General features: G+C 34.1%; 1 protein-coding gene across 2 annotated transcripts; it reads left to right on the top strand.

Moving 5' to 3' along the window:
• Window positions 1-13,900: 13,900 nt before the first annotated feature.
• Window positions 13,901-19,957, top strand: LOC145112613 (casein kinase 1-like protein 3). Of its 2 annotated transcripts, none has more exons than XM_079048757.1 (17): window positions 13,901-14,132; window positions 14,232-14,272; window positions 15,159-15,228; window positions 15,320-15,468; window positions 15,588-15,683; window positions 15,785-15,855; window positions 15,968-16,029; window positions 16,125-16,188; window positions 16,263-16,347; window positions 16,513-16,639; window positions 16,778-16,860; window positions 16,944-17,004; window positions 18,125-18,225; window positions 18,321-18,552; window positions 18,814-18,856; window positions 18,965-19,071; window positions 19,306-19,957. In XM_079048757.1, exons 1-14 carry the CDS (start codon window positions 14,057-14,059, stop codon window positions 18,456-18,458), a joined length of 1,224 nt encoding a protein of 407 aa, XP_078904883.1. In that variant the 5' UTR covers window positions 13,901-14,056; the 3' UTR covers window positions 18,459-18,552; window positions 18,814-18,856; window positions 18,965-19,071; window positions 19,306-19,957. The 2 variants fall into 2 exon arrangements, with proteins under 2 accessions (XP_078904883.1, XP_078904884.1); XM_079048758.1 differs by having other exon boundaries at window positions 18,321-18,575.
• Window positions 19,958-27,645: the final 7,688 nt, after the last annotated feature.

Genomic DNA, 27,645 nt, shown 5'->3' with positions numbered 1-27,645 from the left:
GCATGAAGCAGGAGGTTGTGTGGTTTATCGAGCGTTGTTTGACCTGCAGGAAGGTCAAGGCCGAACATTAAAGGCCTCGCGGAAAGATGCATCCGCTACCTGTTACCATGTGGAAATGGGAAGAGATCACCATGGATTTTATCACGAAGCTACCTAAGATGGCGCGAGGTGTGGATTCCATTTAGGTTATTGTGGACAGGTTGACCAAGAGTGCTCATTTTATACCGATCTCCGAGAGTATCTTTGCCGAGAAATTAGCAGACATTTATGTGCGGGAGGTGGTGGTCAGGCACAGGGTGCCGATATCTGTAGTCTCGGACCGCGATGTTCGTTTCACCTCCAGATTCTGGAGGAAGTTTCATGTGGAGTTGGGTACTCAATTGCATTTCAGTATTGCTTACCACCCCCAGATCAATGGGAAGAGCGAGCGGACAATCTAGACGCTCGAGAATATGCTTCTGGTATGCGTATTAGATTTCGAGGAAGTTGGGATACTTACCTCCCTCTAGCAAAGTTCTCATATAATAATAGTTATCATGCCAGTATCGATCAACCCCCATTTGAGATGATGTATGGTCGATGGTGTAGGACTCCAGTTTGTTGGGGGGAGGTTGGTCATCGAGTTATGGGAAGCATTGAGGTGGTGCTTAAGACCACCGAGTTGATTCAGCAAGTGAGTGACAGGTTGCGAGTCGTGCAGAGCCGTCAGAAAAGTTATGTTGATCGGCATCGTTCGGATCTCGAGTTTTAGGTGGGGGATTTTGTTTTGTTGAAGGTATGACCATGGAAGGGTGTCATCCGGTTTCGGAAGGAGGGCAAGCTGGGGCCCCGATTTATTGGCCCGTTCAGGATTTTTTCCCGAGTTAGCAGGGTTGCTTATCGATTGCATCTACCGGATGAACTCGGTCATGTCCACAACACCTTCCACGTGTCTCAGCTTTAAAAGTGTGTTGCTGATAAGCCGACAATCATTTCCTTAGATGATATTCAGGTTGATTGAAGCATGAATTATGTGGAGAAGCCCATTGCGCTTTTGTACAGAAAAACAAAAGCTCTACAGAACAAAGAAGTGAAGTTAGTAAAGGTGCAGTGGCAGCATCGGACGGGCTCAGAATAGACGTAGGAGCCCGAGAAGGAGATGAGGGAGCATTATCCGGGGTTGTTCGAGGCCGCGGACTTCGAGGACGAAGTTTGATTCAAGTGGGGGAGATTTGTAACGCTTAGTTCCGGTATGAATTTATTTCTTTAATTTGTTGATTTTTCTTGTTGAACTCGGCGAGTTGAAGGCTTCAACTCAACGTGTTGAGTGGATTTTGGCCGCGTGAATTAATGGACTAACTTGGCGAGTTGGGGTGCCTCAACTCGACGAGTTGGCGGATGGGAAGGAAACCCTAATTTTTAGGGTGTTGCACCCTATTTAAAGGCCGTAAGTCTCTTGGTTGGCCTCCTTACCAGCCTCCTCTATCCTGGAAAACCCTAAAAGAGTGTATCATCGTCCTTGAGAGTGTGTGAGCTTGTGGAGGGCCTTAAGAGTTGATATTTTGCACACTTTTGGAGGATCCTTGAAATTGAAGGTGCATAGCTTGGAGAGAAGACCTAGATCCAGAATATCCCCACTCTTTTCAGTCATTTTGAGGTATAAAGTTTATAACTTGATTTGTTATTGTTTTGGGGTCTTATCTTGATTTTGGACGCATGGTTAAGTTGCCCAAGAAGTTGAGTATTCCAGTGGTTGTAATGTTAGATCAAGCCATGTTATGGCCTCATTTGGCTTAAAGTTTCAAACTTTACTAGATCTTAGGTCCCATTTATGCATTAAGTCCTTTATTAAACCCATTTTGAGTCCTAGGGTTCTATTTAGCATGCATGGACGTAAAGTTGGAAACTTTACGTGATTTCTCAACCTTAGGGGACCAAATATGTATATTGGGACTCTCTTTTGAGAGTTTAACGACTTAATGGGTCAAGCATCACTCTAATGAGTCTAGGGTTTGGGTTTGACTCAACTTGGATGGTTCCTAAGGGTAAAGTTGGAAACTTTACCCTTATAGACATCATTTTGAAGGAGATATGAGATTTGAAGCTCCTAGATTCGATGGAAACAACTTAATGCATTAACTTGTTGGATTCCTGGAAAACTCGACAAGTTCATTACGTGAACTCAGCGAGTTGATGCGAGTTTTCCCGATTTGTGCATTTTATGGAGAAACTCGATGAGTTGAAGGACAACTCGGCGAGTTGGGTCAACTCGGACCGTTAACTTTGACCAAGTTTGAATTTTAAAGGATTTTAGGGCATTTTGAGGTGTATTTAAGGAATTGTTTCTGTTTAGGAATTGAGTAGAGCTGATATTCGGAGTCGGGAGCTAGTCAGCTATCGTTCAATATTTGAGGTGAGTCTTCTCACCACACTCATGGGTCGAAGGCACCAAGGCCGGCCCATTATTGATTCTGAAATGATATGTATGGGAATATGTAATTGTTTGTTATTGGATTTAAATGTGGACTTATGTGACCATGGGATGAGCCCATGGCTCAGGGATACAAGACCATGGGGGTAGCCCATGACATTCCAATGAAGACTATGGAGGGAGTCCATGGAAAACTTATGTGTATATATGTGTGCATAGTATTATGTGATTATATGATTCATGTGTTTTGGGAAACTCACTAAGCTTGTGCTTACAGTTTTATTGAATGTTTCAGGTAGTTCTATTTTTGTAAGGGCAAGGACCCGACTTGATGGTGTGACGTGCATTCTCCAGTGTTTTCACATTTAGTTTTCGTACTCTTAGTTTTAAAATAATAGGAATATGTTATGGGATTTTTGTACTCCTAATGGTTGATGTTTATGAAATTAAAAGTTAAAAATTTTCTGAAAAATTTGGGTTGTTACTGTTTCAAACACCTAACATGAAGATATATGATGGGATCACGAATCCTGAAGAAACATGTGTCCCAATATAGGGAATGCATAGATGATGTCATAATTCCTCAACATCTTAAGGAGACATGTATATGTAAAGGTTTTGGTTCAACCCTTACAGGATATACAATAAAATGGCACCTAAATGTTCCTCCTTACTTTATTACCTTTTTCTCACAAGTTATTAATTTATTTAATAACTAGTTTTCATGTAATAGAACCTATGAGAAACTAACTAGTTATGTCCTTAGATAACACAAGGTAATGAGGAATCCTTAAGGGACTAAGTAAGCATGTTTGGAAAATAAACCCTACACATCCCACATTTGGATGTTACAATAGCCGTATGAGCCTTCGAGATGGGACTGAAGAAAGATTCTCCATTTTACAAGGATCTTGTGATGACCCCATGCAAGAAATTGGATGAAGTGAGGAACATAGCTCTAAGATTCATCAGGCTGGAAGAGGACAAAAAGATCCAGAAAATGATGAATACATCGTGTGACCATCCCAACAGGAAAAATGAATCTTCCTCCCAAAAATCTTACAAAGTCAAACCTTACTCAAGACTTGGTAATCACATGGTTGATGTTATCAGAGATGAAGAGGAAAAATAATATTATCCTTAAATTATCCTAAAATATTGTGAACCCAACTCCGGACTTGTGTCGTGACCTTCCCTTGGTTACGTTGCGCTTTTCGGGCATAATCTTATTTCTTGTTAAACCCTTAATCTATTAATACCAAAGCTCAAATTCTTCAGAAGTCCTCTAAGGATATTTTTAATGGATAAAGTTTCCAACTTTATCCATATCCACGACTCAACATGATCAACTCCAACCCTAAATCCAAAACATGTTCAAAATTATAACAACTTCATGCATAGGTCAAGTGAGAAGTTAATGATACACCTAATACACCACAATGGGTCCAAAATATCAATAAAAACCACCTTTGGACTTGGAGTTTTCCAAACTCCATAGAAATCATGACAAAAAGGACAAAATATTACTATAAAGCTAGATCTAGCAATCATAAACCATAAAGCTTGAGACTTTATCACTTACAGAGCTTGAGAAGGTAACTAAAAGGTAGAAAATATCTAGATCTTGTTTCATGATGTATTTATTATGCACTAACAATTTCAAATCTATAAATCCTGTCAGATCTAAACCAGCTAAAACACAATAGGCAGTGTACCTAGTCGCGTAATAGTATAGTAAAGGTAAGAAAAGGTGTTGATACAAGGGAACGAGTATGATTTTAACTAAAAAATACTGCTGCTAATTAAACCAATAAAAATACTGTAAATGGGGGGGGGGGGAGGTATCTAATTTTGCATATTCAGAAAAACTTAAATTATCAACTAACAATTAAATAAATAAATCTATAAAAGTCGAAATCAACGCATAGTATCAAGGTTCATCTATGCTAAACGAAAGTTAAATGGTATTAGCCATAACTAAATCATAAAAAAATAAACATTGAGTAAACTAGATTAGACATGTTGAAATCAAGCAAATCGAAAGCTAAAAGGGTATTAGCCATAACAAAATTAAGTAGCAATTATCTCAATAAATGATCAAAATGTAGCTAAATGTACTTAAATATTGCACAATATATATGACTAAATATAACAATATCACTTCACTAGGCACCAAAGGAACTTGCTTCTTTTTCAAGAACCACCAAAAGCACCAAACTTCAAGGAAACAAGACACTAAAGGCTAGGGTTTTCTAAGCTAAGGATTCTCTGGAGATAGAGACTATCAAATGGGGAAACCCTAGAAGTTAGTGTCATTATATAGGGCTCAAGGCCCGAGAATTAGGATTTTAGGTAATTGTGGCCACTCCTCGTGGCCCTTACTTAGTCATGTCGCGACTTATGATGTGACACGCGCCACATCCCACCATTAAACACACCGCTGACTACAGTTTTTCCCAAAGCCTCAAACTCATTTTCCTTAATATTATCAACTAAGTACAAACGTTAATATTATCAACTACGTACAAACGGAAAACAAACGTTACAAAATTGAACCACAAAGATGAAATAAATAACAAAATCTTTCAGTGACCCAATCCATGATTTTATATAAGCACGATAACTTACTCTTATTATTTTTTAGGAAAAGTGAAAAACTGATATGTTATAGAATTTTTTTTTCTAACAAAAATGGTTACATTGCCCAATTTTGTGAATTGGATTTATGGTGGCACGACCGTGTATGTAAACACATTAATATGGCAATAGGCCCTCTCACTTATTATTCTAGCAAATCAGTGATGTGACAAATATATGATGCCAGCAAGACCATCTCAAACATATCGAAACAATGAATCTCCCCCCCTTCATGAACACAAAAAAATCATATCACCCACTTCTGGAGTTTTAAAAATACCCACTTCTGGAGTTTTAAAAATAAGAAGATGAAAAGGAAGGAAAATAAAATAAAAAGAAGAGAAAAATGATATTTTTATATTTTTGTCCATAATTGGTTAATATATAGAAAAATTAAGGTTGCGTTTAGTTACGGAAAAACAGTTTTCATTTTCTGTTTTTCGTTTTCCCTTTTCAGTTTTCGTTTTCCGTTTTCATTTTTAATTGGAAAATTTAGAAAACACGTTTACTTAAAACTTATTTATTTTTCATTTTTAGTTTTAGAAAATTAGAAAACGTGTTTAGATGTGTATTTTTCTATCAGTTTTCATTTTTAGAAAATGGTAGCGGTGGTAGGGTGGGCGTGGGGGCGGTGGCGGTGGTGGGGCCAATGGCGAGGGGCAGTGGTGGTGTCAATGATGGCAACGATAGTGGTGGTGGTAGCGGTGGCAGCAGGGTGGCGCGCGGCGGTGGTGATGACGGCGGTGGTGTTGGGGCTGGTGATGGGGTAGTGGCAGTGGTGATGGTGATGGTAATGGTAGTTCGGTGATTGTGGTAGTGGTGTTGGGTGGGTGTGTGTATGTGTGTGTGTGTTTGTGGGGTGGGGGTGGGTATGTGTTTGTGTGTGTTTGTGGAGGTGTGGGTGGGGGTGGGGGTGTGTTTGTGGGGGGGTGGGGGTGTATGTGTGTGTGTGTTTGTGAGGGTTGGTGTGTATGTGTGTGTGTGGGGGGGGTGGATTTGGGAGTGCGTGTGGTGGGTTGGAGGTGTTAAGGCGGGGTAGGTAGAGGTAGATGGGGGTGAGATTGGGTGTGTGTTTATATTTTAGAAAACATTTGGAATTAGAAAAATGTGAAAAACAATGATTATCGGTTTTCTAAAAATTTCCAACTTCTTTGTAATTTTAGAAAACGGAAAATTTCCATTTTCCGTGAAAAATTTAGAAAAGTAAACAAACTAAACGCGTTTTCAAAATTCTCATTTTTCTTGGAAATTTTTTCCGGAAAACGAACCATTTTTCCGCAACTAAACGTACCCTAACATGTTTTAATATGCAAGATAATGTCCAAAAACAACCTAACAACATGTTTTAATAAATAAAAACAATTTTCCAAAGCAATCAAAAAGATGTTTTAATCAATATATAAGACAATGTTTCGAAAAACAACATGTTCTAAAACAATCAAATACATGTTTTAATCTACACATGCCAAAACAATCAGCAAGTTTCAATTTTCATTCCAATGCTTGCATCATTTTACCTAAGATATTTATCCGTATTAGGATAATCAAATAGGGCTTGTGCTTTTTCCTCAGGGCTCCACAAAAAAAGTTAAGGCCTATTTGATACCCATCTGACTCGGTTTGGGTCAGATATTTCAGCTTACTCGGTCAGACATTCATGTTTGATACAAGCTGATTTGGTCAGATTGTCTGGCCCAAATGCATGACTCAGCCAGATTTAAATAACTTGCTGACTCGCCCAAAAGACTATCTTGCCCTCTAAAATTCTTCTCGTGACCTAAAAGAAACAACGTCCAAAATCAGACGCCTCCTCCAACGCCTCTATCGACAGCTCCCTCCCAATCGCTGCCATCTCCCTTTGGATCTCCTCCTTCCTTCAGTCATATATTCGTCTTCTCCGGCAGGTAAGTTCTACAATCAAAATCGTTTGTACATAAGCTTTAAAATCAGAAGTTCTTTGTTTATAAGCTCTAAAATCATAATTGTTTTTGCTCTATTGTTTTGAAATTTGAATCCTTTTTTGCTCTAATGTTATGAAATATGTATAAGCTATGATTAGATGTGCTATTGTTATGAAATTTGAATCTTACCCTCAAATTTCTACTCCTTCTCGTGACCTATAAGCTTTAAAATAAGAAATCTTTTGTTTAGATGTGCTATTGTTATAAAATCATATTTTTTTTGAGAATTGCTCTAATTTTATGAAATCTGAATTTGTTTATGAATAAGCTATGAAATCAGAATTTTTCTTTGTGTATAATCTATGAAATCTGAAATCTTCTATTTAGATAAGCTATTGTTATGAAATCAGAATTTTTTTTGTTGTGTGTATAAGCTATGAAAACTGAAATTGATTTCATTGGCAGAAAATTGTTTTATGTTAGAAAATTGTTTTATGCTATGAAATCAAAATCCAACTGTTATGATTTTTTTTTTTTTGTATAATTGTGCTATTTTTATTTAGCATGATGTTGATTTCGGTAGAAAATTGTTATTTATATTTAGGATGTTGGTTTGGAATGAGTGTGAGAATAAAACTTTTCTTGATGCATGTATCCATCAACTAACCACTAATGGTCTTGAGGCATCTGCACTTATGGCAAGTTCATAGAAGACAATACGCGAAAAATTGATAAACGAGCATGGTAAAAAAGGTTGATCAGAAGCAAATGAGAAACCACTTTGACTACTACAAATCAAAGTATGTTGCTTGGGTGAAACTGAAAAACAAAACCGGCAATATATATATGATCCAATAAAAAATTAATTTAATCTGACCGATGAACAATGGAAGGAAGAGGGGAAGGTAATGGTTTTATAACAAATATGTCACACCCCCGAACCGGAACGGCGGAAACGTTCGGAGGTTTGGTGACTTTATCTTGGAATATCATTACAGTGTATATAAATGAAACGTAACAAACACCATCATCATACATTCAAAATTACAACCATCATTTCTTACATCGAGTAGTGGGTTATAAGTTACATGCCAACACAAAAAGTATATAATAGCAAAACAAGTACAAAAAGTTGTCAAATTCTTGAAGTCCACCTGTTTAACGGTTTCCTAAGAATACAAGTTAATTTGAAAAGGTCAACATAATGTTGGTGAGTTCATAAGCATGTTTAAGTAAACAGTTTTGTATAGTTTTGTAACACCAGAAAATCCGATATTTTCTAAAAAAAAATGAGTTGTGAAGATTGTGTTCGATCTTGTATTAATGGATGTGTGTTAAGGTATAAAAAGTACATTCCCGAAAATCCTATATTTTCTGATTTAAGTAGAAGATATTGATTAGTTAAATGTTTTCTCCAGAAAATCCGATATTTTCTGATTATAAAGAATGAAGCAGTCTTAATCGCCAAAGACCGTGTTACATTGATGAAGTATTTCGTAAATTTATAATGGAGTTATTCTCTAAGTGAGTCGCTATAACCATACATAATAATGACAAATTCGCCTGTCGTGACGTTTAATAAACGCCGAAGAATCATAAGATAAAAGTTTGTCACCCTAGACTGGCCTAGTCTAACTGTAGCGAACAGCTCAGGTGTGGGGTGTCACCCCCGTATAGATCTATACACAAACTCCCGCTCTCCCTCTAGAAGACTCTGGCTATAACTACAGGCTACGATCGTACACTCGATAGGTGTCAACCGAAAAATCTCACTAGAGTCTTTACCAAAATTTACGCGAATATGGAATTACACTATTAAACATAATTAATAATTTTTGGAATCATTGACATGTAAATGGACATCAAGGGTCCAAATGACATGTAATGTAAATTCCATGCCCAATAGACATGTAAAAGGACACTAAGGCCCACTAAACACGCAAAAAGACACTAAGGCCCACTAAGCATGTAAAAGGACACTAAAGCCCACTAAACATGTCTATTATATTTCAGGCCCAAAAGTGAATGAGTATTTCAAGACCCAATATACTTGTGAAGGGACAACTAAGGCCCGCTAAACTTGTATATTATTTCCAGGTCCAATACGAAAGTAATTACCGTGTTTAACCCGTTTTCTTATTGTTCTGTGCGTTTTATACCAAGTATTTGCCAAATTGTGTTAGAAGGACCACTTTTGTAAAAATGACACTCTTGGCCCAATAAGTCAAAAATTTACAATTAAGGCCCAATCTTAGTAAAAATAACACTTTAGTCTCCATTATGTTCAAAACTTGCTTTTATGACTAGGTTTTGGTAAAAATAACATTTTTAACCCATTTTTGTCAAAATATCATTTTTGGCTTGATTGTTGTGAAAATACACATTTTTCTGGTTTTGAGCTTTTCAGACCTAGTTTTTGGAAAATTTGTAGAAAAATCATCGTAAGTCGAAATTTGGATCCGTAAATTCTGGAAGTTTGGAAATTTTGTCTGCTTTGTTCACAAATTTTCTAATAATTTTTAATGGCTTCTAACAAGTGTGAAATTGCTCACCTTCACAGTCTGGTCCGAAATTATTTCAAATATGATAGGCAGTTTTGTAAAATTCACCAAAAATTGTAGAAAAATCGTATGAAAACGTGAGGGTAGTCATTTTAAAGGTATAAACCTGAAATTTTTGCATGTAAAACAGTTTTGAAAAATATTATCATTTAGGTGGTCAAAATAGTTCGAGATTGGACCAAAACTTTTCTGTGAAGGGCTGATTTTTGAGTTTAGTTTATAGATCTTGGAACATAACACTTATTTTTTACTATTTTAAGTGTATAAATCCCAGATCTACTAGTTTACATGTATTATATGTGATAACACATACTTTTATCAAGATTTTTATGAAGATCCAAGTGGTAAACTTCATATTCTTAACATATTTTTAGATTTATGAGGTAAGCAACACCTAATCACCAAATAAATCATGTAAAACACACATAGTCATGCATATACACATAGATCTACAAAAGACAACTTGTATTCTCCCCCAAAACAAAGTAAAAACCGAAAATAAGGGGTATGAACTCACTTTGCTTTGATGTTTTTGGTCTTGGATGAAGATTGAGAAGGGTCTCGGCCCTAGAAGCTTTCTTGAGAGGATCCTCGAAAGTAGGATGATTCTAGGAGTATAACACAATATTTGTGATGTTTTGATGAAGATCTAACATAATATGGATTTATCCAAGTTAAAAGTGAAGTATCTTACCTAGTATGTGAGTTGGAGGGACCTTCTTGAGCACACACACCCACTCACGGGTTTATGGAAGAAAATGGGGGAGTTTCTTGAAGGTTTGAAAATGGAGTAGAGTTTGAATGTTCTTTGATGAGGGATAATGGCCTTAGGCCGTGAATATGAAGAGAGAAAGAGAGGAGAGAGGATGAGATGTGATGGTTGCATTGCGACATGAGAGTTGTATGGAAGTTTGTTGGATATTGGCATGGAAATCCACTTTGTAAACATGAGGTGGCACTCTTAATTATCCTTGGCTAATTTGTTTTTTTGTTTATATATATATATATATATGTATATATATATATATATATATATATATATATATATACATTGGGCCGAGAATGAGCTAGGAGGAAAAGAAGTAAGATAGTTTGGGCCATTCCTTGACCTAGTTCGAATTTATGGGGCCCAATAATATTTTTCGACCCATTAGGCCCTTTTATGGGTTTACGGCCCAAATGTGGTGAAGGATTGGGGTTTACGGCCCAATGAAACCCAAGAAGGTAGTTTAAGGCCCAATAACATCATTTATGTGGGTTTTGGCCCAATAAGGCCCATGAAAATGATATGAGACATTCTAGGCTCATTATGGCCCAAATGCTATAGTTTAATGAATATGGGTCCAATTAGAGCCCAAATAGGGTTCCTAGGCCCAAAGTGGTGAAGTTGGAGATTTATTGGTCCATTAGACCCAATAAGAGAATCCTAGTCCATAATGAACTTGAGCCGGGATTTCTAGGGTTTCCAACCCTAGAAATCCCTGTTGTTCCCTTAGAGTACCAGTTATTATACTAGTTGAATGATTATACGAGAGTGGAATTTCCTAGCAAAAATGCTAGTTGTGACAAAATACTAGTATGATTATTTTTATAACAAATACTAATATTTATAAAAATTGTTAACAGTTGAACAAGTTTGTGTTGTCATTGAAAACTAAACCCCTGCTGTTCCCTGATCTTTGCACCCAACTATTTGAAGGATCGACCTCAACCGGCTTTCAATGTTGGGGGCGATCTTCTACACTCCCTCGTCCTGTAAAAGAATTTAGTGCCCATGATTTTGATGATGATGTTCCAATGGAAACCTCAACACAACACGTAGGTGCAAGTGAAGAATCTTCGGGGCGTTCAAAAAATACGGAAGTTGGTGGAAACAAAAGAGTTGCAAGTGCATTAGAAGTTGAAGAGGAGATTGTCAAGCTTGCAAGGTCATTAGTGGAAAAAATGAAAGAATTGAAAGAAGTGAAATTGATAAGGATGTTGATGCATGCATGGAAAAATTGAACAAAATGGAATGAGGAGAAGAAGATGAAAGACACAAGACCGCTCTTTTGCTATTTGGTGAAAGTGCCGATGTTAGGAAAGTTTGGTTACGACTTTCGCATACTAGTTGTGAGTCGTTGGTGATGGGTGCGGGTAGGAAGTACGGTTACCTTTGATGATGGTTACTAGTTTTTTGTTGCATGACTTTTTGTTATTTGCATGACGTTTGGATGCTATGTTTGATGACTTTTTTTGGATGTTATGTTATTGGATATTGAATATGACTTTTGTTATTTACTAGTTTTTGTTATATGAGTTTTGTTACTTTGGATGATGTTTACTAGTTTTTTTGGTGCATGATTTTTTTTACTTTAACATGTTACCTAATTGCTTGTAACAGATCAAATATGGTTTCTGATGGTGAAGTTGTAGCTTTTCTTTTACTTGTGATTTATTGGTTGAGGTCAAACCGGCGTAGGCTAATCAGAATTCATAGAATTAGAGATAATGATTCAAGTGGGTATGCGTATACGCAACATTTGATGTACGGAGACCCTACACAATGTTACAATATGATGCGTCTTACACAAGAGGCATTTGCATTATTATGCAACCATTTTACCCAAAAAAATTGGTTGCAACCTAGTAGGACAATAAGCATTGAAGAGAAGATGGCTATGTTCTTACATGTTATAGGACATAATGAACGTTTTCGCGCGGTTAAGGGAAGATTTCATCACTCCACACAAATGATTCATCAATGTTTTCACGAGGTTCTAACTGCAATGATGTGTTATGCAAAAGAAATTATAGTACCAACAACTCCTAATCCAACAAGACATAACTTAGAACGACATAGACAGTTAAAAGATATTTTTTCTGGAGCAATAGGTGCATTAGATGGAGCTCTTGTACATGCGGTTGTACTCGTTGATCAAAAAATTCGTTATAGGGGAAGAGGAAAAGGAGAATGTTTTCAAAATGTAATAGGAATTTATGATTTTGATATGATATTCACCTTTGTTTGGGCTGGATGAGTTTGAAAAAAGTTGCATTCAATTCGACTTCTAGATTTCCATTTCCTCCACCAGGTTTGTAATCTTTACATAACTTTTATTATCTATCTTCTTTATATAATATGTGTCACACTCATTTGCAGATAAATATTACCTTTGTGATGCCGCATATACAAACACTCGTGAGTTTATGGCTCCATACTGCAATACTAGGTATTGGTTAGCCGATTTTCAAAGAGGCAGACCTTTAACTAGAGAAGAAATGTTCAATTATGTTCATGCTCAACTTAGAAATGTTATTGAGGATGCTTATGGTGTATTGAAGGCGATATTCCCTATCTTAAAACAAATGACTCCTTATCCTTTTACAGTGCAAAGAGACATAGTTATTGCTTGTGTTGCTGGCCATAATTTTATAAGGAAATACAATATAGAAGATGGTTTTTTTATAAATTTTGAGGAGAACACTATGATTACTCCGGACGTCCAAGGTGGGGGAATTGATAGAAAAAACATACAAGACATAGAATGGGGTCCAGAAGCCGTTCAATATATGTGTGTTTTGCTTGATCAGATTACAAATTAACTACTTTCACCTACTTTACATTAAATTATTAGGGTATTTTAAATTTCATTATGTTTTTATTTAGATATTATGATTTATGTTTAATTTACATTTTTTATGACAATTTTTATTTTGATTTTTAAATGATTTGTGTGTAATTTACATGTTGTATGACAATCTGTATGTTTTTATAATTATTCAGCAACTTCATCCATCACTATATATAACACCAGGGTAAAATAGTCATTTTTCATCAGTCAGTATATTCAGTCAGATGTACAATCAAACAACATGATTTCTTACTAATTTATGATTTCTTATCCAGACAGACCTTTCTCAATCAACACTTTCTTAATCAACAACTATCAAACGGGGCCTTACATAATATTTGACAAGTCATCAGACCTTATTCCCATAAATACAATATTAATGAGAAAATTTTCCAATATTGTATAAGAAGAAAATAACAAGTATTAATGAAATAAATACGAAATGGAAAGAAACTAACTAACGTCAATTTGATTCAAAACAAACTGAAGCTACAAAGATGAAATTGACAACAAAATCTTTTAGGAACCCAGTCCACGATTTTCGTATGAACATCATAACTTACTCTTATTATTATTTAGGAAAAGCGAATAAAATCGATATCCATATAATAATAATTTTTTTTTTCTCCAAAAATTTATTCAAAGGCCCAAATTGGTGAATTGGGTTTACGCCTACGGTGTCACTGACGGGGCAAGCAAACGTGGTGATATGGCAAGACGGAGCCCGAGCCCGAGCACTCACCCAGTCATTGTCGTAGCACATCAGTGACGTGGCAAATATTCGGTGCCAGCGAGGCCATCTCGAACGTATCGAAACCACGAATCTTCTCCCTTCACGAATCACAAAAAACCCTACCTGTCGCACTCCCTTGATCCTTTTTTCATCGAATCTGTAACTCCTTCAAAGGAGCTTGAAATCGGCACCAGAGATCCATGGAGAGGATCGTCGGAGATAAGTACAAGTTAGGTCGCAAAATTGGAAGCGGATCATTTGGTGAAATCTTTCTCGGTCTCTCCCTTTTCCATCTCAAATCTTAGTCTAGAAACGAGACTTCATTTATGTTCATGTTTTGTACTGCTTCTCACCACTTCAAATTTGTGTTTTCAGCTACGCATGTGGATACACATGAAATTGTTGCTGTAAAAATGGTAAGATTCAGTTTTAGATTTGAAGTATGCGTTCATCCGTGTTTGTTTTGATTGTTCAAGTTTTTCTATTAGTGTATGATTTTTCCGATTTGTAGCGAGTTATGTATGTAGTTTTCTCTTTTTGTGAAACGGGTTTGATGAATCAACTAGAGCCGATCCGATTTAGGTATGGGTATACCGCAAACAAGGATGGATGAATAAATACCTTTGTCTCATCTCTAATGGAAGAGTCTACTGCTCGATTTCTGGATGATATGGATCTACTTTGTTTGATAGAGAAGAAGTTCACTTTACACACAGTGGATTTGCCATTTGTGTGGCTAGAATGCTATACTTGGAGTGGTTTCATCATTCATGGTTTCTAATGATTTTGGCACACCCTTTCATCATTCTAGCTTTTGGGGAGATCTAACAATTGGTATTATAGCCATGTGATACTTCGATTACTAACCAAACAGAAAAGGCTACTGACACAGAGGAGCTGGAACTGAACTTTTGTTGGTATATATGCGATAGTGTGATGAAGAGGGTAAAAGACAATAGGATGTGTTGTCTAGTATTGCTGATATAAAAGCCACCATGCACATCTTTTCTATGGAAGCATGATGGCATGTCATTCAGAAACTACATTTGTTCACAGTATGGCATTATGTGAAATAGTGTCGCTTTCAATTTTCTTTGTGGTTCTCTCATGCTTTGTCACTTGATATCTGCTAATAGGTGGATAAGATCCATACATAGTGAAGACCCCTTTGTGACTTAAACTTGTATCAATAATCTAATATGCTATATATCCCACATATATTTTTCTTCATACTTATTAAAAGTAATTGTTAATCAGCATTTAGCTAATGAGCAATCAAATTTTACTGTTGTTTTTTTGTAGGAAAATAGGCAAACAAAGCACCCACAATTGCTTTATGAAGCCAAACTATACAATTATCTCCAGGGAATAGGTAAAGTTAATGTAACATTTGCTTTGCTGAAGCACAAATACTTATATTTAATATGTTCTCTAATTCTAATTCTTACTTTCATATCCTGCAGTTGGAATTGCTGGCATCCATTGGTCTGGGGTTGATGTTCAGGACAATGTGCTTGTTCTTGACCTTCTTGGGCCTAGTCTTGAGGATCTATTTGTGTATTGTGGAAGAAAATTCTCATTGAAGACAGTTTTAATGTTAGCTGATCAAATGGTAAAATCTTTAAAGATATGCTTTAATTGCCTTTCATTTCATCCATAGCTTTTGTATAACAAATAGTCTGCACAAGTCAATTTAGTTCTAAATTTTAGTTTGCAATAATCTTTCTACAGCTTACAAGAATAGAACTGATGCATGCTAAAGGATTTCTGCATAGAGACTTGAAACCAGATAATTTTCTCATGGGTCTAGGCAGGAAAGCAAATCAGGTAATTTCCACTGTTATATATCCTAAAACATCACCTTTAGAGTGAATATTATGATGTATGCTTATAGACTATCTACTAACTTCATCAATTGTTTTTATCAGGTCTATGTTATTGATTTTGGACTTGCTAAAAGATACCGTGATCCCACCACAAGTTGCCATATTCCTTACAAGTATGATTGTCTTTTATTATTATTGTGTTCATATCCTTCTGTTTGTATGTTATTGTGTTTTTTCTTATATTTTATTGGTTCTTATATATTTTCTTACCATATATCTATACAGAGCAAACAAAAACTTGACAGGAACTGCACGTTATGCTAGCTGTAATACCCATTTGGGAATTGGTATGCAAACATTGGTGCATAAATTCTTTTTACAATCTCATATTTTATATTTGCATTTTCTCTTATACAATATATATATTTTTTTCTAAATTCAGAACAAAGCCGGCGTGATGACTTGGAGTCTCTGGGCTATGTTTTCTTGTACTTTTTGAGAGGAAGGTATGTGCTTAAATATTTTAATTGTTGTGAAATCTAAAAAAATGAGCTTCTTTATTTATTTATTTTTTCTGCAGTCTTCCATGGCAGGGCCTAAAAGGTGCAACAAAGAAGCAAAAATATGACAAAATATGTGAAAAGAAAGTGTCTACTCCCATTGAGGTATTTGTGAAACAATGTACACAATGTAACTTTTTATTTATTATTTATTATTTGTTTTTTATTATAGGGATAGTTGGCTACTGCTAAAATAACAGTTATATTTAAGTTGTTTTAGTGGACTATGATGCTACAATATATAAAAATTATTTTCAATTTGTTTGACAGGTTTTATGCAAGAATCATCATGTGGAGTTTGCCTCTTACTTCCAATATTGCAGATCTTTAACATTTGATCAAAGACCTGATTATGGATTCTTGAAGCGCCTTTTCCGTGACTTATTTACACGAGAAGGTATACCCTTTATTCATATAATACAATATTATAGAAATTTATCCACATTTATGCTGTAAAATTTGTATAACATTGTATCTGATGTTTAAATCTTGATATTGTTTTTTTGATTAATATGATGGTCTCTACTTATTTCAGGATTTGATTTTGATTACGTATTTGATTGGACAATTTTAAAGCATCAGCAGTCAGAAAAGAATAAACCACAGAATCATTCAACTGTTAGTGTTTTCATTACCATTTACTTTTATGAATATTGAATAATTATTTATTGATTTATATTTTATAATGTGATTAATGTCAGAGTCGAGCAGTTCCTGGAGTGATTAACAGACCAATACCAGTTCATTCAAATAAGCGCCAAGGTACTTCACTTATTTAGGAAATTTCATTAAGATGTTGATTCTATTTATAATTGAAGTTGCATATCTAAACTTTTTGATATGCACATATATTGAGACATGTAATTTGCATGTATTTTTGTCACAAATCGATTCATTGTTTAAGAGATTTATGTTTCTCTTTTTCCCATTAAGTGCGTTCTTTATAAAGTGCCTGTATTTATTTAATTTATCGTTTGGAACATTAGACAATAAAAGGGTTGTTTCTATGTTCAAAAATAAAATACTATTTTCTTTTTTCATAAATATGTAAGTACTTTTTATTTCTTCAACTTATTAATTGAAATAACTCAATCTCAATTATATATTTAGTTCAACAAGATTTTAAGTTACTCAGCAACTAAGGTAATAAATAAAAATAAAAAATCAGTAACATTATATAAGATCAATGTAAGCTCTTTTTATGTTAACGAAATACCGTTTATTTCTTTGAAACCTTGTTATTGGACACTATAAACATAAAAGTTAAGAAATAAATCAATAATAAAGCTTTCTTTTTTACTCTTAAAGAGGCTTTATATAATGAAATCTTTATGATAGGAAAACTTAAAAAGCTTCTTGATTTGCATTCTTGTTAACATTTTTGACTCTTTGTTTACTTTGTCCTTTATTTTAAACCAAAAAATGTTGGTCACCTTTATTTTTTCTACCAAAAATTCAAGACTAAAGATCAAAATAACTAAATATGTCCGTTAAAAATATATATAACATTTTTCTCTTTTTTTTTTATTAGGCCAAACGTTTACGCCAAGTGTGCATTTAGTTGTAATATTGAATTTATTTGGTGAAGATTGAGTATTAGAAGATAAATATTCTTGTACCTTTTTAGCTTTTTAACATTGACTTCTTTCCGCTTTTTCATTTCTTTTTCTTTCTAGGTGCCACTTGTCTAACTCTAATTGGTTTATTCCATTTAACAAGGATTTTGTAGTAAACATCGTGTGACAACTAGTGTATAACAATTAGCGTAGCAACGATCATGATTTCTATAGGGGCATATATGTAAAAAAAGTACGGAAATGGTAGTTAATAAACAGACAAACTTTGCTTATAATTAAATAATTTTTAATTTTTTTAATGTTAGGGGTAAATGATGATTCCTACCAAATTGGAGCAACAGATCGCAGAAGATCAAGCAATATGATGATGACTCGTCCTAATGAAAATATTTCACTCGGGAAACACGTGAGGCTCCTTAATTAAATACACATAATCTCCTTTTTTTTTCTTTTCATGCATTTTGGTCAAATGACGATTTTGCCCTTTGTTGATTTTTGCAGTTGACCAGTCCTACACCAAAGGCGTCTACCTCATTCTCAATGGGTGGCAACTTTATCAAACCAGACGAACCAATTGACCCGACAAAAGCAACCCGCGGGTCGACTAGTTGGATCCGATCCTTACACCGTAATCGGTAACGAGAACAGGATCTGGATTTACTTGAATTGGAAATTAAAAAAAAAAAGTTAATTGCTTGGAATTTGGATGCATCTGCTCAGGATCACTTCACATGTAATTTCTTGTTCCAGTTTAAGGTTTGATTGTTATGAATATGATATAAATAGGTTACTAGTTTTTTTTTTGTTTACTCATATCTGGATATTGTTGTATAGCATTTTATAATTTTCTTTTTTTTTTCCTATTAAAGTAGATATTTGGTTGCCTTTGTATTTGTTTGTGTTTCATTTATATTCAGGATCAAGTTCCTTTATATTTTTATTTGTTTATTTAAATCAGAGTCTCTTGATGTTTATTGTGTGAGTTTTAAAATAGGTACCAGAGTTGTTGCGAATGTGTATGCCCTAACCCGTATCAGGTACTTAAAGTTTTTGAAACTTTGCTAAAAAAGTTATTTATTATTATTAACTTTTTTTTTAATGATAAAATGCTTATGATTTTGTATCATCTTTATTATATTATTCAGGTTGTTGTATAAAATAGATGTTAAATGGATTTTGGTGCAAGATGGTGGATTTTGTACATTTATGGTTATGGGTTGGTTGGAGAGCAATTGTGATGCGAGATTTTAAGGTAATTTCTTATTTGGCAATTAAATAATTTGGAATATATGATATGCATATAATTAGGCAATATTAGGTAACAGTCCAAAACTGGGTATTTTTTTTATTGGTGTCGGGTCGGGTCGGGTTGTGGGTTGGTTGATCCGACCCGACCCGACCCGACATGTCAAGACATTTTTTAGTTTGTAATTTAAATGTTATTAGCATGCGAATGCTGATATTTTTTTTGTTTATACTTGAGTAGAAGTGGCAGAATGGCAGGCAAAGGGTTGGAAGATTTGGTTATATATAGTTTTAATTACTCTTACTCCTGCTGAATCAATCGAAAGCTTCAAAATCTTTGTTGATCATGAATGAAATTCGTTGAATGAAGCACAAAAAAAAAAGCGAATGGTTATATCATATCATGATCATGATCATGATCATATGGTAAAATATGACACAATATTGCAGTTGCTTGTGAAGTCGGGTGGCCACATGTACTGCACAGGTGAATTTCCTGTCTTTATTTTTTTTACAACCTTTAAAAATTGTTGTAATCCATGTTTGCATTTTGATATGAGGATCAACCCGATTTATAGTTAACTGGTGAAATTAGGTGTAGGTGTTTAGGGTTTGATTTTTGTATTGGTCTGTAACGATAAAGTTGAATAGTGAAGCAAATCTAGTGAAGCAAGTTAGGGTGTAAACGAGCCGAGCCGAGCTCGAGCTCGGGATTGAGCTGGTTTAATAAATGAGCCTGAGCTCAAGCCGAGCTTTTAACGAGCCAATCCCGAGTAGCTCACAAGTAGTTCAACTCATTTGGTGAGTTGTGTTCTGACCAATATAAAAAAGTATCAACGTTATTAACATCCTAATATTTTAATTTAATGGTGTTAGGCCAAAAAATTCATTCATATCCCTTAAATGAGTGGTATTCTTATTCCATCATTAAATAGCTCATTTAATTAGAACAAATATTGAAAATCTGAAATAACCGCCTGCTTTGCTAAATGGGCCCATGCATTTTGTAACGTGAGTGAGTGGTTATTCGGTGATGAATGTTTGAGAACAAAGGACCACGCAATAGCAAAGAATTTGTGAATGTGTAATTCATAACAGTAGGATTATGTTTAATTATAAATAAGAATGCACTTTTGGTCTCTGAAAAATAACAAAACGGATTGTTCCTAATTTCAGTAGTTTGTGAAATGGGAAAATTAAAAAAAAATAAAACATGCATAGAAATTAAAAATGTAAAAGAAGTTGAAAGTAATTTTATAAAAATAAATTCGTAAAAAAATGTTGTAAAAGATGTAGAAATTGAGACAAAGTATTTTTCTAAAAAAGTAACTAATAAAAACAGTTGGAATGTTCGAGTAGTTCAGTAATTTATATTAAAATTGCTAAAACAAGTTTATAAAAAACGAAGTGTAAAAAAAGAAGTAAAATAAGTTGCTCTAAACGCAGAATTAAAAAACATTACTAAATTTTTAAAAAACATAAATTGAAAAACAAGATGGGAAAAATCTATAAAAACGAGTGAACAAAATTTATAAAAACAATTAAAGATTAAAATATATAAAAATGAATTTGTGAACCAAATTTGTAAAAGAAAAGAGATAATGACTTAAAAATGTAATATATGTTTCGATTTGTACATATTTAGTTACTGAGATTTTTTTCCGTCTACATTTATCCATTCAACTTATTTAAATTGTACACATTCAGTCCTTATGATCGTATTTTTTCATCCACAATCATTAATGAGGTGTTCGGGAATGTTGATGCTTATGGCCGCAGTAGTCTCGGCTGTTTGGTTGCTTAAGTTTTGTGGTTTGGTTTAAGCTTTATGTTCCGAACGTTGTAATTTTTTATACGATCTTAGATTTTAACGATCTTTATATTCATGCATTTGTATTTGAGATTACTATAATTTTCGTTTAGATTATCTTGTATTTTTACTTGTGAACTTTACATCCACACGTTCTTTATGAATATATGTATGAACATTTTTGTATAAGGTTGTAGGTAAAAATATATATTACTTTTTAACGCTAATAATTGGAGTAATCTAAAATAATATATTTTTACTTACGATATTTATATCCATACGATATTCATGATTCGTTGGACTGCTAATAAAAAAAATGTTAATACATACATTTACAAATAACACATGGATATAAAGATCATAAGTAAAAATATATTATTTTTTAACGAGAGTAATCTAAATAAAAGTTGTATCGACTCAAATAAAAATGCATGAATATAAAGATCGTTAAAATCTGAGATCATATGAAATAAAATGTTGTGTATTTAATTAAAGCGACCCCCAGACCTACGTGTTCCCAAGATCATTACAACCAAACTCATTTTAAAGTTGTGTCTTTAATTAAGAATACGATTACGACATAATTAATACATATTTAAACATAACATTATGATTTGAATGTAAAAACCTTTGTATTTATACAAAAAATATGATTTTTTAAATAAAAAAATGTATTTATACGGTTTCAAATGAGAAAAACTTATTTATACGGTTTCAAATGAAAAATGATCAACATCGAACAAAATTGGTAAAAATGATGATCGATTTAGTGTAATTTTTTTGCAATGTTGTTTAATTTTTTATGTAATTTTTTTCAAAAATGAAAAAAAAACTTAGTGTCAAAATTTTAAAAAGTGAAAACTAAAGCTGACAATGGTCGACCTGGGTTGGGTTCGGTTTTAGCCCATTAATTAACTGGGTTGAAAATTTCAACCCAACCCAACCTGTTTATTTAAATGGGTTGATATTTCCAACCCAAGCCAACTTTTCAAACAAATGGGTTATCACCGAGTTAACCCGTTTATGTAGTTCCCAAGCCAATCTATTAAATAAATTGGTTAAATTTGGGTTGACCCATTTAAAATAAAAATAAATTAATTAATTAACTAAAGATTGCACTACTTAAATTAGTTATAGATTTAAATAAAATTTCAAAGTATGATAAAAACACAATCTCAAGTCACATGTACAAAAAAATTCTTCAAATAACATTAAAGATATGTAATTTCTAAGTGATTTTTTAGAGTGACTAGTGTTGTCGGTGCCAAGAAAAAATGTATGAATTAGGATTCCATTTTTTTAAAACATAAATAATAATACGAACATTGTAATTTATAAACTAATACTTAGATTAATACATGATAATATTTAAATAATTATTAAATTAAATATAAATTAAAGTTAGGTGGGTTGAAAATGGATTGATAATTTTTACCCGACCCAACCTATTTAATTAAATGGGTTAGACGGGTTGATCCATTTAACTTAAATGGGTTGAAAATCTCAACCCAACCTGCTAATTTTGGGTTGGGTTCGGGTTGTGTTGGTGGGTTGGGTCGATTTTGCCAGCTTTAGTGAAAACTTATAATTTTTTGTGTATATTTTTCGATTTTGATACGTCTGCATGTCATGTCAGAATGTCACGTCATCATAACTGACACATCATCACGCCACATCAGTAGACAACTAGGTTGAACGGTCAACTGGTCAGAATTATAACAAATTGGGAACGTAGTGTCTAATTTGAGACAAAAAAATAAAAGTGTCAAAATCGAATTTTCATGTAAACTTAGTGACTTTTGTGGTATTTCATTAGAAAATTCTAAAAAAAAAAACTCATTATATTGAAACCGATAAACATTTGCAAAACAACCCTTGTATCTGGTTAGTGTCGGTTTTAAGGGTTAAATTGTAAAAAAAAAGGACGACTTTTCATTAATAAGGTTAAAGTTTAAAGACTTTTCTAGAGATTTTCTTTTTTATATATACTAAATTTATTTGAAGAAATCTTTTATTTATTTATTAAAAACATAAAATCAAGATACCATTTACATCCCTTTCACTAAAAAAACCCATATATATTTTTATTAAAAAACACAATAATGATAATTTATATATCATTTTTTGGGATTTTTTGTGATTCTCTTTAATAAATATCATTACTACACTTATAAAGATATCATCTAAATACAATTATAAAATAGAGCTTCATGATATATGTGGCTTAGAAACGCACTCCTTCCGATAAATCAACAAAAGTCCTAGTAATTGCATTTAACATGTGTTTTTATAATTATTGTAACTCTTATATTAATGTTATTGTCATAAAAGCCTTCATATTTACATGAAATGTGAGGTTATGTCCTAAGTCCAAATTTGTGTTCATTAACGTCTCACATTTTGTAACGCCCCGATTCTCAAAGTATTAATTTATGGTTTTAATTTTCATGATTTCAAGGTCTACTCGACGAGTTGGTTGCCCTGACTCGTCGAGTAGCAGCGGGTTGGTCCACGTGTTTAAGTGACCTACTCGCCGAGTCCAAGAAGAGACTCGACGAGTAGGAGCTGGAGGATGAAACCCTAATTTTCGGGGTTTTGCACCCTATTTAAAGGATCATAAGCCTCCTTCAGCCCCCTTACAGCCTCTTTGAGAGTTCAACAAACCCTAATCCGTGTGTGTGCTTCATCCTTATGTGTTTCAAGCTTTGAGAGGTGGATCTTTGTAAGAAGAACTTGGAGAGCAAGTGGCTAGGAGCAAAGTGTTGGGTTTTAGTATACTACAACATCCTATGGTGCACATACAACCCTAAAAACTTTGGATCTATGTTTTCTCTAATTATACATGCAATATTGTTTCCAAAGCTTTAAGCCTACAACTAGCATACAAATAATATAAACTACATAAAATACTAGATAGAAGTTTACCTCTTTGTGTAGCTTGTAGAACTTGATGAATTTGGCCTTTAAAAGCTTAGCCCCAATAGTGTGGAAGCCTCAAATGGAATCACAACACATCATGGACAAATATGGAACTTGAGAGAGAATTCCATGCACCCAAAAGCACCCATGAACTCCAAGAACATGCATGTAGGCGTTTTTTAGGTTAAGAACATGTATTTATATGTTGGATTTCAAGGGTCATGGGTATAACCCAAATCCATACCCATGGGTATTATGATCCATGGTTCATGTGGCCAAACTCTTTATGTCTCCATACATAGACTTGGTCCAACATTGATCATAAGCCCAACACATATAAATATAACTAATTACCATAATTAGTCCCCATAGATTTAATTAGTCTCTTTTGATCACTAAATTAATTCCAAATTAATTCTTGATCAATACTAATTAAAACATATGATTTCATATTAATATATTATAACTTATAATATATTAATAAATCATATATATAACCTTCTCTCAATAATCCATCCTAACAAATTGTCCTGATGATATGCAACCCAAATGGACCATGCTACTCTCGGGTCAAGTCCATACCAATAATAGTTATGGGCTTAGACATCTAATCCAACAGTCTCCCACTTGGATAAGTCTAAAACTATTATTGCAAGTATGACTCCAAAACCCGACTAGCAATCGTAGCTCTTAAAAGCCGTTGTCGAACTCTGACCTAGTCAATAACGTGCCCATTAGATAAGGGATCATATATTCCTCTATTCTAGATACCATATTGTCACACCCCCAAACCGGAATGGCAGAAACGTTTGGGGGTAGAGGACGTCATGTTTAGTATCACAAGTCATGCATCATAGTAATCAAAGTAATAAACAACCATTTTATTAGAAAGAAAGTGTTTACAAAGTATGTGGTTCACATAACATAGACTACAAAGTAAATAACAAAACAAGACATGAAGCTATTGTGCTCCATCTTCTGAATCCCAGTGCACGTACCTGTCTACTGGTCTCCTAAGAATACAAGTTATTTTGAAAGAGTATATCAACATTTAAGCTGGTGAGTTCATAAGATTTTAGTGATGTAAGTGAGTTGTAAGTTCTTTTAGAAAAGTTCGCCTGTTCTTCCAGAAAATCCTATATTTCCTGCTTTGATGAAAGATAAGTAAAAATGACTCTACAATCATTTCTATGAGTACTAAACGGATACAAGTTATATAAAACCCAGAGTAAACAAACAATCGATTGTGCGTATCTGCCCTAAGCCCACAACCAAACAAGGAACAGGAAATGAGCCGGAAGGCACACATCCCATTGTTTGTTAGATCATCGTTGTATATAACCCTGGCGTATTCACTTGGTACTCACGGAGTTAACTGTAATAGTTCCTTTATATTTGATGAAAACATTCTTTAAGAAAACCCTTATTTCTTTTAGTAAAAATAGTAACCACAATAGTTCCTTCTGTAATCACTTAGTTTATACTAGTTATATATAGTCTACTATCGAACAGATAGTTAATTGTGCGAATTTGCCCTAAGCCCACAACCAAACAAGGAACAGGAAATGAGGCGGAAAGCACACATCCAACTACCTATCGGATATTAATTATATATAACCCTGATGTATAAACTAAGGTATTATAGAATTAACCATTAAAGGTCCTTTAAGTTATACTGGTTTAATAAAATGGATTAAACCCTTTACTGGTAAGTTTCTAGTTTTGTCTACCAAATGTTCTATTTGAAAATTATGTTTTGTACTAGAAAACGGTGTATTGAATTTGTATACTATGACCTGGCCCATACCTGGTACTCCTTATGATTACTTAGTGTATACATAATATATATAGCTAAGATCGGATAGATAGTAGGCTGGATGAATCTGCTCTAAGCCCACAACCAAACAAGGAACAGGAAATGAAGCGGAAAGCACACATCCTACTACCTGTCGGATCCGATTAATATATATTCCTGATGTATAAACTAAGGAATCATAAAGTTAGCATTATAGGCCCCTTCCTACTGAATGTACTAGACTCGACTGTTCTGTTTGTCGCTTGTAATGATGTAAGTTTTCCCTAGTTTATAACTATCTTAGCTCGAAAATAGTTTGCATTAACTTTCAAGTGGAAATGTCACAATATGAAAGTAATGGGCAAAATGAAAGTATACAGTTGTCTTTTAAATTGACATACTGAAGTACTTGTTCATGTTACTAGTAAGTTATGAGTTTTGTATATATTTATGTGTTTTATTTATTAATGTCCGGTACTTTGTAGATGTACCCCTTTATAAATAAATCCGGTACTTTGTAGATGTACCCCATATATAACTCCGATACTTTGTAGATGTACCCCATATATATATCCATTATACCATTTTTATTATCGCCTTTTGTTTAGAACAATGAGTTAGTGATACGTTCCCCTCCTAGGTTACTGGGAATCATTAGTATAATTATGTTAATCATGATTTGTTCTTCTGTTATAGTATATTGTATGTTCTCTTTGTTATAGTGTATAGTATGTCTCTCTGTTGTATTGTATCTTCCTCCCTGTTTCTCTTTATAGTATGTTCTCTATGTTATCGTGTATTGTATCGCCCTCCCTGTTTCTCTTTATAGTATGTTCCCTATGTTCTAGTGTATTGTATCTACCTCCCTGTTTCTCTTTATAGTATGTTCTAGTGTAAACTGAACCCCTAAACTATACCTATTATAGTTTACTAGTATGTTTACTTTGAACTGTTATTGACTTGAAGAAAAGACTCATTTAGCTACTAAGTTATGATTGTACTTTAAAAACGGAGTTTTATAAACTATAAAGTAACATAACTTTAAAAGAGTTTTTGAAATGTTTTGATCACTTATAAATACATAAGCAATCTGTTAAAATGATGTTTATAGCAAAATATTTACACAATTATCATTGTGTTCAACTTGTATTCCCCCCTTAAAAGCATTTAAAACAGTTTAAAAGATTGATTATAGGGGTATGAACTCACCTTATGTGGGTGATTCAATTGCAGATTTGTGTAAGGATGAGGAGTTCCACGAATGAAGTCTCGAGACACAAACGAGTCCTAATGACATATAATGGCATATATTGGCATGAATTTAGTGTTTAAAAGCAACTAGCATGCAAGGAAACACCCTTAGGGACTAGGAAACACTTGGAATAAGTGTTAGAATCACATGTGACTCATCAAAGGGGTGTATACGGCCTAACCATGGAGTGTACGGCCGTACACTCATGGTAAAAATGCACAAGAGGGTGTTTGAACTATGGGGAAGCTTGTGGGTCTATTGCTCATCAAGATTATGAACTAGGTTCTCATTTTGGAGGCCCTTTTGGGGTGTTTTGAGGTGTGTACGGCCATACAAGGGTGTACGGCCGTACACTCCTTTTGTTATTGAGTTATGGTCGATTATAGGGTGTTTAACAAGAGTTCCTAACGTATACTAAGCATAAGGAAAGGATACTTACGTTTTGAGGCTTGAAGGGGGTTCACAGCCACCAAGAACAAGTGTGTGTTCTTGGTGAAAGATGAAGATCTTGAAGATCTACCCAAAAAGATGATTTGCATGGATGAAATCAAAGGGTGATACATGATTAATAAGGATAACAACAACTAGAGGGAAGAAACACTTACGTTTTTGAAGATCAAAGTGAAGAAATCGATGATAGTTGAGAGAGAAATCGATTTTCTAGACTTGGAAGTGTGAGGAATGACTAGAAATGAAGGCATACTCTACATATGGGGGTGGGTGTACGATCATCATGGGTGTACGGTCGTACACCCATGTGTATGGCCGTACACTCCCTTGGATGGAGTGTTCGGCTCGATTGCAA

Source organism: Lactuca virosa, chromosome 5 (genome assembly GCF_052849685.1).
Source record: "Lactuca virosa cultivar CGN04683 chromosome 5, Lactuca_virosa_CGN04683_v6, whole genome shotgun sequence".
NCBI classification, from domain to species: Eukaryota; Viridiplantae; Streptophyta; class Magnoliopsida; order Asterales; family Asteraceae; genus Lactuca; species Lactuca virosa.
Note: the sequence above shows the minus strand (reverse complement) of the source record. Positions and strands in the feature narration are given on the sequence as shown.

Coding starts and splice junctions, on each gene's coding strand:
- LOC145112613 (XM_079048757.1), top strand. CDS start 14,057: ATGGAGAGGATCGTCGGAGATAAGTACAAGTTAGGTCGCAAAATTGGA. Junction 16,861..16,943: donor AACCACAGAATCATTCAACT/GTTAGTGTTTTC, acceptor GATTAATGTCAG/AGTCGAGCAGTTCCTGGAGT. Junction 18,226..18,320: donor ATATTTCACTCGGGAAACAC/GTGAGGCTCCTT, acceptor TGATTTTTGCAG/TTGACCAGTCCTACACCAAA.